The sequence below is a fragment of the Lactuca sativa genome, chromosome 5, assembly GCF_002870075.4.
Source record: "Lactuca sativa cultivar Salinas chromosome 5, Lsat_Salinas_v11, whole genome shotgun sequence".
Taxonomy (NCBI): Eukaryota; Viridiplantae; Streptophyta; class Magnoliopsida; order Asterales; family Asteraceae; genus Lactuca; species Lactuca sativa.
This window is the reverse complement of record NC_056627.2, coordinates 248,685,450-248,697,335: the sequence shown is the minus strand read 5'-3', so window position 1 is coordinate 248,697,335 and position 11,886 is coordinate 248,685,450. Positions and strand designations below refer to the sequence as shown.

At 34.9% G+C, this 11,886-nt stretch overlaps 1 protein-coding gene across 1 annotated transcript; it reads right to left on the bottom strand.

Moving 5' to 3' along the window:
• Positions 1-577: 577 nt before the first annotated feature.
• On the bottom strand, positions 578-3,225 carry LOC111877990 (serine/threonine-protein kinase SRK2A). The gene is made up of 9 exons (XM_023874493.3): positions 2,526-3,225; positions 2,315-2,389; positions 2,107-2,208; positions 1,964-2,017; positions 1,795-1,887; positions 1,614-1,706; positions 1,389-1,493; positions 1,211-1,309; positions 578-1,111 (listed from the first exon to the last, which is right to left on the bottom strand). The coding sequence occupies exons 1-9, from the start codon at positions 2,643-2,645 to the stop codon at positions 788-790; spliced, it is 1,065 nt and encodes a 354-aa protein (XP_023730261.1). The 5' UTR covers positions 2,646-3,225; the 3' UTR covers positions 578-787.
• Positions 3,226-11,886: the final 8,661 nt, after the last annotated feature.

The following is an 11,886-nucleotide window of genomic DNA, read 5'->3' as shown; positions in this document are numbered from 1 at the left end:
ACGACCTATGATTACAGATTAAATCCATAACAATTTACGAAGCTTTAATCACAAATAAACATGACTAGTGTGAAAAAAGCAAAACTTTATTAAATTAAATCATTTGCAAAACCATATATATAGACATGAAGGGATTGAAGCCAATTCACATAATGCAAAAAATAAAAGCTAATCGCTTGAGATAAAAGGAACAAATTCAAAAAATCAAAACAAATCTAACCAAAACTGAAGATGAATCAACTAGTAATGGAAGGAAATAATTACAAAAGAAAAGATGAATCAACCAATATTGAAAAGGAATCAAATAGCCCCCAAGTCACATCATTCTTTGTAGTTTAATTGGCTTTCGGATATGTTTTTTACCAAGTGTGATTAAAAATCTCTAATTCAGTCTTTTACATGTCTATCAACAACTATCAAACAAACCCTAAATAAATAAATAAAACAACTATATATAGTTGTCTACATTAGATGATTAAGAATATATTAAGTCAAAAATAAACAAACAGCTTGCTTTTTCAACACAATTACATGTAATTTACAAAAACATAAACCATTAAACTAAACATCAAACATGTAGAATATAATAACAAATCTTTACCAAAAAGAAGTCAATAAGTCAATCCCTGCAACTTGAAACCAAACAATACTCACATGTCCTCACACACCAACCAAACACACCTACTATTTGACATAAATAATAATAATAATACCACACAAATTTACAGCCTTACTTCCATTATTTAACCTCCATTTTTACACAAATCCTCTCTTTAAAGATTGAATTTTAAATGGGACCAATTTCTCCACTTTCATGAGCTTCTTTGACTCTCTTATCATACTCATCTTCCCCTTCATCTTCTGCTTCTCCTTCCTCTTCTTTATCATCATCATCTTCATCATCATCCCCCCATCCATACCCTCCAAGTGATCGGGAAACTGGTGGAGGAGATCTTGCTTCCTCCACAATTTTCATGATTTCTTCTACACTTTGTGGGGAAAATGTTGGGTTTTCCTTTCGATAATATGCAGTTTGTGCTGCTTCTGTTAGTTCCCTAGGCAAGTTCTTAACAAACCATGGATGGCTTTTGATTTCTTTTAGGGTAATTCTCTGCAACAAAACCAATACATCATATGTCACTGTTTCTTGCATTTAAACCTTTTTTCTTATGTTGACTGAGAAACTGAAAGTATACATATTATTACATACCCTTGATGCATTGGCAACGAATATCCGAGAAAGAAGATGTCTACAATCTTGAGATATATGAACATAGTCTGGGATCTTGTATTGAACAGCCATTATTCGCTGAGTAAAACAAGAAAAGTCAAAGGTCAAAGTCTGTCAAGACTCAAGAAGAAAGAAACCTTCTGCTAAAGAAACTAACTTGAATTGTCTTCCTAAAGTTTTTAGGATCTTCTTGATCTTCAAAAGGGTATGCTCCCACCAGCATCACATAGAGTGTCACTCCACAAGACCAAACATCTGCTGTCTAAACACCACAAAACCAAAGTTTGCAAACCCCCAAAACATGGTATTTTTCAAGTCTAATTGTAACTTTGAAAAAACATGTAAATCATCAACAATTATACACAGATGTCAGATGCTTTACCTTTCCATCATATTCTCTACGAGAAAGAACCTCAGGAGCAATGTATGCAGGGGTGCCCACTGTGGATTTGGGTCTGGAGTGTAGCAGTGATGACTGCATAAAACAACAACTGAAGCCATTAGCATCTGGTTTTTATTTACAAAATAAACCTAACCATGGATATACAGAATGAATTGAATACCTTTGAGTAGCCAAAATCACAAATTTTCAGCCTTGGTGCAGGGCTTCCATCTAAAAGAGTGTTTTCAAGCTTCAAATCTCTATGGCAGATTTGCTGCACATACAATTGTAATGTTTATAAAACTGAACTGATATGTAAAACTGCAAATACAATTGTAATGTCATTTTACCATGAAATGGCAGTAGTGAACTCCTGATATAAGCTGTTGGAAGAAGTATCTAGCCTGAAATAGTGATAGATAATATCAAGAAAGTGAGGAGGGAAGTAATCTCAATGAAAGGAATCTGTTTTCACTTGTTATATTTTTATGACCTCGTCTTCACTGAATCTTCCAGCATTGCAAATCCTCTCAAAAAGCTCCCCGCCTGCAGCATACTCCATCACAATAGCAAGGTGGGTGGGGGTGAGTACTACCTATTAAGTACACCACAGATATCACGTAGAATACAATCTATGGTGTGATGAAAACTGAGAAGGATACCATCTTCATGAGTAGAAAAACACAATAGGACAAGATTACCTCTCTAAATCGGATTATGTTTGGATGTCGAAGGGATCTATGATTGATGATTTCTCTAGCAACATTCTCATCAATCTACAACCAAAATAGAACAAAAATTCTTGTAATTAGCGTATAGTGGGTTTCAGATAAGAAAACAAGCATCTTGGAATAAGATAACATTAAAATTGAGTAAAATTAAGACTATAGATATGGGGAAAATCGTATATACCTTGTGTCCTCTTTCTATATATTTCATAGCAACAAGCTCTTTAGTAACTTTGTTCCTCATCAACCTCGCAACTCCGAAGTTCCCAGATCCTATATCCTTTACAAGCTCGTACTTCTCCATTGTTTTCTATTAATCTGAAGAAACAAAGCAAGAGAAAGGAGAGAGGAAAGAAGAACAGTGGTGCTTTCCTTCGATTCTAAACCTCCATAAGCCCTAATTACATCAAACAAAATCCAAACCCTAAGAGAGAGAAAGACGGAACTATGCTATAACTTTCGATTAAATTAGGAATCTAAGGTTTTGCGATCGGGATACTTAGAGAGTTTGAGCAAGAGATAAAACAACTGTGCTTGAATCCGATTCCTTTCTTCTATAGCAAAAGCGAAAACCCTAGTCTTGTAGCTGGCAATTAGGGTGAATTAACAGTGAGGAAGATGACGGAGGGTGTTATTAATATGGGTTTTGCTGTAAAGAGAGGAATTTGGTGAAAAAGACGTGAGATTGCGGAGGAATTAAGGAAAGTATGGAGAGAGAAAGAAAGAACATGCAACCCAGCAGCGAAAAAGGGAATGTGTTTCTGTGTGTGTGAGAGAGAGACGATCAAAATCAAGATTTTATTTGGGACAGAGAAACAGAAAATCATAAGGTATGCCAGATTTAAGACTCTTTAAAATAAATACATTAAACTTACGTACAATTACATGATTGATCCGTAAGGTATACCACATTTAACACTCGGGAAGACAATGGTGGTAAATATTATATGTTTGGCTCTTTTGGTTTGAAAATTTTGTGTATGGTCATTTTGTTTGATTCTATTCAGGGCAGGCCCAAGCCCAGGGCGAGCTGGGCTACGGCCCAGGGCAGCAAATCCGAAAGGGGCATGAATCTTTCAAAGTCTATTATATGTATTTTGTTATTCGGACCATATTTTATCTGTTATCACGTCCAATGCATTTCAAAAAGGGACAGCCGGAAGCACTTATTAACAATTAGACCTAATTTGACGCTGATTGGAATTTGATTTCGCACGCTTCCCACTTCTCGATCCAAGCACCAACCAGGCACCCACCAATAATAATTGAAGATGACGAAGACGAAGCGTCTGGTTTACAAGGTGATGGACCATTCAAAATAACAATCTCGATCTAGTCTAATTCAAGCCAACTGTCCTGGTCTCTTCTCTCACTCTCGCTATGTTGCTCCTCCAAATTTTGCTTCTTCTGAAGATTCAAACAATCATTCACTCTTCTAATCAGTCATATTAAAGTGAAGTTTCAAAGAGTAATTAAATGATTCGGTCCTCCTAATCGATCCATGTAAGTTTTCCCAAATATTGTAAATAGAGTTTAATCTAAGGCTGCTATAAATTTCCTTGATTTTATGAAATTTTAGTTTTCTTATATAACTAACTTACTGCGGAAAATAAGTTATCCATCAAAGCTGTAATCTTCTTGATCCAGGGCTGATATGAATTCCCTAATTTTTCGAGGTAATTTAATTTCTTAAATTTCTTGAAACTTTTATAAGGTTTTATGTTATAAGATTTTCTTAAATTTCTAATGCAATTGTTTTTTTTCTTAGTTTTGATTAATTTGATGCATGTTAAATTCTAATTGAAAATCTGATATGTGCGTCCTGATTTTGAAAATCCGTTATAAGATTCTGAATTTTATAATTCTATATAATCTGATTTTGAATTTCTGATGTTGAAATTGTGATATTGAAAATCTGTAATGTGAAAATCTGATGTATCTTAAATTCTTAAGTGAATTAAGATGTTGAAGTTCTTATTTTAAAAAACTGATGTATCTTTGATACCGTAATTATGATAAGCCCCAAGTTGGGCTTGATTGCTTTTAGCAGATTTGCTTTATTAGAAGTTTCAGGGGTAGTTTGGTCCTTTTTGGAATTTTTTCTGTTATTGGTTATGTGGGAGCACTAACCTTGTCTCGGGTCTATTTTTGGGACCACTTCCCTGAGTCTTGTTAGTATTTATCCCCTAATAGGTTATTGTTTTGAGTAGCTAAGAATTGATTTGTAAAGAACTTCTTCTTTTGGAGAGTCCATTCCTCTCGAATGAATGGGAATTCTATCTTATTTTCTCATATTATTGAGTGTTTTGTTGCTGTGAATCTGTTAGAATGCTTGGGGTACACAATAGATTCAACAAGGATCTATCAAATTATGATATTAAAATTCTGCTATTGAATTTCTGTTATTTGAATTCCAATTATGAAAATCTGATGTATATGAAAATGTAATAGGTTATCTGAATAATATGATGTATCAAATTTCTGAAAATCTTATGTTTATGTAATTTCTGAAAATTTGAAATGTTAATTCTGAACTAATTTATATTCTTTTCAGGTTGTGGTTATGGATACTTAACTACAGGTTGTATTTCTCTTTGAAGTACCGTGACAACAAATATTAAACGGATTAGGAAATTTCAAGTATCAAATGTAAATTTGTACGAAGTCTTTAACTAAAATAAAATAAAATGTATTTGGATTCCAAAAAATGAACATAGACATTGTATTAAATGAATTTTTGTATGGTTTTGTTTGTATAACCTTGATTTAAGTTGGCTATAAATTTTATTTCATTTTTGCTATATAAATTGTTTTTTATATTAGGGCATTAATTCAATATCTTGCCCAGGGCATTGAAAATGAATAGACCGGCCCTGATTCTATTATTGACTCGTTAATCAAGCCCATGTCCTCAGATGACGATACACCGCATTTCATCTTAGAGATAATGTCACTGTAGCATATGAAACTTTTTATATTTGGCTAATTTGGTCCTTCAATTTTTTTTGTACATTAGACCACTAAACTCGTATATGGCTTATTAATTTAGTCATTTTATCAAGTTTTAAACGGTTTCCCAGTTGACATTTTATATATGTCAATTAATATATATATTTTGGCTAATCCGATGTCACGTGAGATATGTCACATCAATTAATGATATACGAAGCGAAAAGTCTTTCGTCTTCAGCTATCAAACTTCACTCGTCTTCATTATTCAGTTGAAAAAGAAACTAATTTAGGGTTTGTGAAGCATTCATGTTATTGGGCTGAAGGAACAAAGAAGTTGCAGCAATGACACAATCCGAACCTAATGGAGTGTTTGCGATGGTGGAACTTAACTACCAAGGGGTATTTAATCGAAATCATTTCTCTTACACTGGTGGTGTTAAAACCATCTTTAACGATGTCGACTTTTCTTCTATGACTTATTTTGAGTTTGGGACCTTCAACGAACGTTTCATGCATGAAGACTGTAAAAAGTTTTACTATTCTGAACCAGGCAATTCCCTGATGAAAGGGCTTAATCCCATTTCAGATGACGTGGAATATGTTGCTTTCATTTTTTATGCTCATGGAACAGATGGTATAATTTTGGTTTATGTGGATCGTATTGGGGTTGGTGTTGATGGGTGGATTGATGATGAAGATAATGATGATGATGAACATGCGTCTTGTATTGATGGTGAAAGTGAAGATAACATAGATGAACTTAGGAATGTTGCCTTTGAAATTAATGAGGATGTAGTGCATATGAATAGGATATAAAATGATCCTTTTTGAGTAAGTTATGTGTTGATGATGAGGAGGATAACAACATTGTAGATGATGATAATGAGAGAGAAGTTGAACCTAACATTCAAACTCATTCCATATTTAATGAGTTATTACACTGGAAAAAAAACAAAAACCAATTCTAAGGATGAGATTTAAGGGTACAAGGCAAGTAAAATCAATGTTGTGCAACTATGTTGTAACTAATGAATATCAGTTGTGTTTTGAAAAAAAAAATGATACGAAAAGACTTTTGGTGAGGTGTAGCAAGGGTACTTACACATTTAGATTATGGGCTTCATGGACGAGTGATGAAGAGAGTTTCCAAATCAAGTCACTAAAAGTTTATCATAATTGTGCTAGGAACTTCGATTTTGGATCATTGGTAATATATGCATGGATTGGGAGTCACTATACCAAATAGATTGTATAGAGTCAGAAAATAAGTGTAAGGAACCTTAGGGTAAATGTAATGATCAAGTCTGGTATCCAAGTTAATATGGGGCAATGTAGAAGAGCAAAGAAGTATGCACTAAATCTTGTTGAAGGTAGCCTTGTTGAACATTATGGTAAGTTATGGTCATGTGGTCATGAGATTTTAAGGACAAATCCTGGGTCAACTGTGATACTAGATGTGGAGGATGGTCCAGATGGAAAGAAATATTTTAGCAAGTTCTATTGTTGTTTTCAAGGAGTTAAACAAGGTTGGATTGAAGGGTGTAGAAGGATAATAGGTCTTGATGGTTGTTTTCTTAAAGGTGTTTGTAAGGGGGAATTGCTTTGTGCTATTGGGAAGGATGAAAATGACAAGATATATCCTATTTCTTGGGTAGTGGTTAATGTGGAGAACAAGCAGAATTGGAAGTGGTTTTTAGAGCTTCTCATTGATGATCTAAACTTGAATTTAGGCAATGGTTACAGTTTAATGTCAGACCAACATAAGGTTAGTATTTTACATGGTAATTCATTTATATTTATTTTATACTGTCCGATTTAAACCTTTGTATTAATATAGGGTTTGATAGAGGCTGTTAAAGAGTTGTTTCCATATATAGAGCACAGGCAGTGTGCTAGACATATTTGCCAAAATTTGTAGAAGAGATTCACCGGTGCCATATATCATACCTTGTTTTGGAGGGCATCTAAAGCCATAACTGAGCATGCTTTTAAAGTTGTGATGAAAGAAATTGAGACGTTGAACCCAGATGCCCATTAATATCTCATGGAGAAAGATCCTAAAACATGGTCAAGAGCTTTCTTTCAAGCTGGAAGGTGTGTGATGCAGTTGAAAATGGCTTCTTAAAAAGTTTTAATGTTGTAATAATAGATGCCAGGAATAAGCCCGTAATAACCATGTTAGAGGAGTTAAGATTATACATGATGGACATAATCTACAACATGAAATTAAAGGGACAACAATGGGGAAATCATATTTGTCTAGAGACAAGAGATAAGGTGAATTTGCTTAAAAAAATTCAAAGGCATTATCAGGTACTACCTAGTGGATTAAACCAATTTGAGGTAAGGGGAGCAATAGATGCATATGAGGTGGACTTAGAAAGGAAAACATGTTCATGTAGGTTGTGGCAAATGAATAGATATGGATGTGCTCATTCTGTAGCTAGCACATCCTTTCTTAACAGGGATGTAGAAGCTAGGGGTGTGCATGGGTCGGTTTGGGTCGGTTTTGGACTCAAACCCAACCCAACCCATAAATGGTCGGTTTCTGGTTTTTAGAACCCAATAGGATCGGTTTCTGGTCGGTTCGGTTTCTTGGGCTCTGAGGTCGGTTTGGGCGGTTTTTTGGTTTCTTGGGTTCAACCCATACATTCACGGGTTCTGGGTTTAAACCCATGGGTTTAAGGTTTTAACCCATTTTCCATAAATGAAGCAACAAGTTAGATACTTCAAAAAATAACAAATTGAAGTTAAGTACTTTAAAAAATATGAGTCTTACAACAAATAGTCAATTACAACTTACAACTAAAGCCCGAAATAGTCTATTACAACTAAAACACAATCAAGTATGGGTGGTTTTTCGGGTTGGATGGGTCGGTTTCTTGGGGCGGTTTGTCGGTTTTAAGTATGGGTCGGTTTCTTGGGTTGGATGGGTCGGTTTCTGGTTAGAAACCGAACCCGAACCCAATTTTTCGGTTTCTAAAAATATCAAACCCAAACCGTCGGTTTTGCTTCGGTTTCGGTTTTTGCGGTTGCGGTTTTGTCGGTTTTAGTCGGTTTCTCGGTTTTTTGGTTTAGGTTTGCTCACCCCTAGTAGAAGCCTATGTAGACAACATGTTTAGCACAACCACATTTAGGAAGGCATACAATTACAAAATTGCCCCCATGAATAGCAGTGACATGTGGCCAAAGACAAATTATACTCCACCATTGCCTCCTATTAGTACAAGGATGCCTGGTAGGCTAGCTACTAAGAGGAAGAAATCCACTACAGAGAAAATAGGAACACACAGGGTTTCTAAGACTGGAAATTAGAAAATCAGATGTATTATTTGCAATGAGATAGGTCACAACAAGTCCACTTGTCCACATAGAAGGCCCCAAAAGTTAAATGTGAAGAAACAGAACAAACAAAAAGCTTGTGTGAAGCAAAATGTAGGACAGGTAAAACCATTTAAAATTTAAATTTATTTACATGTGATTTATCACTAACATATTTATATAATAGGATATAGGGTAGTACAAGTGAACCACAACAACATGAAGAGGTTGAAATGACTCCATTTAAGATAGATACTACTCAAAATGATATGCAAGTTACTCCTACTGATGTTGAATCCAGTAGTGTAGGGGATTTTAGTCATTGTATGCAATTTACTCCACCTAGAAGTTATGAAGGAGATGAGGGTGTTGTGGGTGAGGAAGTTGAGGAGGGTGGTAATGTTCAAGATGATGATGTTAATCCTAATGTCCAAGTTGTTGATAATGTTCAAATTCAAGAGGTTGTTCTTGTTATCCAGGTTCAACGGGTAATGATTAGGCCAATTTCAGAGATTTTGAAGAGGATAAGAAGAAGAAAGTCATAGAGAATATCGAAGATGAAAATAGGCAAAACAATTAGTGGTGTTGATGATCCAGGAAATTCCAAGGGAAAAGCTCTTGTAATTGATTAGTGCTGATTTTTACTTTGTATTATTTGGATTTAAAGTATGTGTGTTAGGATGATGGTAATCTGTATTTAAAGTTTATGTATTAATATGATGGTAATTTGGATTTTAAAGTTTATGTATTAGGATGATGGTAATATGCATTTATGTATGGATGGTGTCTTTTGAAGTTCACTCTTGACATAAAAGGGTATTTTGGTCATTTATGTATGGATGGTGCCTTTTTAAGTTAACTCACGACAGAAAAGGGAAATTTGGTCAATAATGGATATATGTTGCCTTTTTAATGAAATTGTTGACATGAAATGATATTTTACTCACTTATGAAAGCATGTTGCCTTTTTAAGTAAACTCATGACATGTGGCTTTGAATATTTCTGCATGGAAAATTTTGGAATAATGTGCATGTATGTGAATGTTTTATATGGTCCCGGATATGGTTCTATAATGGGTTTAAATGTCCCATTTTTCCATTATAAAAACATCCACTGACTACTAACTACAAATGGTCCCCATACATATAATGTACTTCCACATGGACCCCTTTCCCAAAATGAAAACATGCACAACAACCAATTTGATTAAATATAATTGTTAGGAATACAAGCCTTGCGTATGTTTCAATAACATCTACATCTGATTATACAAAATGCCATACACTTAGGACTTTGAATATTTTTTTTTACATTTGTTATCATATGCCCTTTCATTAGGGACTTACCACCTTACAACATCAACACATCAAGGTTGATAGCCCCAAATTGTAACTAAAAGTAGCTTCAAAACATACAAAATTCCCATCATTACTGACTTTCTAGTCTGCCTTTACAAAAAATACAATTTCTCATCTGCCTTTACAAAAAATACTAGGGATCCCAAAAAACAAAAGCTTACACCAACCAACCTAACTAAGTACAATCACCCCTAACTTCAAAACACATATGACCAAGCAAGCAAATAACAAGGCAACTATCATCCTATACATGCCTATTACCTTCCTTGCATCATAAACTTCTTTCTCACTCTTTGCCACCTTACACTGCTCCTGTGACAGCAAAAACTTCACTTTAGCAATCCTTCTCCTCAAATTGTTCATCTCAGGCAGATCATCTTTAGCATCCAATTTCTGCTTCAGAGAATATAGAAGGTTTTTGTAGTACCCTTCTTCCTGTTCTTCATATTTCCATTAAAAGAAACTACATTTCTTCAACCTAGTCCATAAAAAACCAATAAAATTAGGGTTTGATTCACAATCACAAATCATCTACCTTTATGTACTAACGAAATGGGTTTGATTCACAATCACAAATCATCGTCAAGAAGAAAATAAAATTAGGGTTTTTTAAGCAAACAAAATACAAATCCACCATGATCGTCCGTACAGAAAGAAACAACACAGGAAACCCTAAAATAGTAAGTTATCAAGATCAGGAGTATCAGGACCCACCATACTGTTTTGACAATTCCAGAAACACCTCCCAGGGTTTGTTATTTTCCAACACGTTCGTTCTTTAGCTGGAACGCCACAATCACAAACCTTTACCCCTTCTCAAGACTAAATATGAGTCACGTGTAGCTGATTCCTTGAGGTGGATGAGCTCGAAGACATTGTTCTTCATGACGAAAATAGTCGGGGGGAGGTCTTTGACTTTTTCATAAAAAGGTAAGTAACACTTTAATGGAGGTCCGATTGAGGGTTTCAATTAATAAGCGTAGTTTCACAAGTAGACTTCTTCGACACATAAGAATCCCACGTAAGCTTATTGGACACATCAGCATGCCACGTAAGCATTGTAACCAGTAAACCTTCTATTTTTTTAGATAATGGTGTAATTAATATGTCATATATGATTTTAGTGGTCTATTGTACCAAAAAAACCTTTAAGGACCAAATTAGCCAAATGTAAAAAGTTTCATGTGCTACAGTGGCATTATCCCTTCATCTTATCCCGCGTCATATCATACGAGATGTAATCCCGCATATTACGTATTAGGTGTGAGACCTGTATATTATACGGGTTGATTAAAACAAAATATTAAATTCGAAGGAGTAAATGGAAATTTTATTAATATTTGAAATTTGAAATAAGTGAAAATTGTGAGAAAAAATTTAAAAAATAAATAAATAAACATGCAAAAAATAAATAAATCAAAATTACGTATTTAGTTGTTAGACTCGTGTACTAAACATGTTAACTATAACAAAATGTTAAAATTGGCGGCACAAAGATATATGATCACCTGATGACCCTGGGGTACTATTGGCCAACTATGGGGATAGATTCAATAACATTTGTTAAGAGGCGCAAGGTTTGTCAACTACATGACAACCTCATACATGCTCCAGCCGTGGAACTCCCTACCCATTTCAAACTTGTGCCCTCGATTTCATCGGGAAAATAAACCCCCCCCTCGAGGGGAAAATGTTTCATTTTAGTAGCAACAGAGTTGTTCACCAAATGGGCAGAAGCAGTTTCACTATGCCGAGATAACTCTCCTTCAAGTTGAGCCAATGCACTTATAGCTTTCTCGAGTGTTGCTGAAGTTTGGATGTACTCCTCGAGATGATGGGTATCAAATATTGCCTTGGCCACCGCACCCAACCTAGCATGAACCCATCTCAAATCAACCCTAAAGCACCCCTCC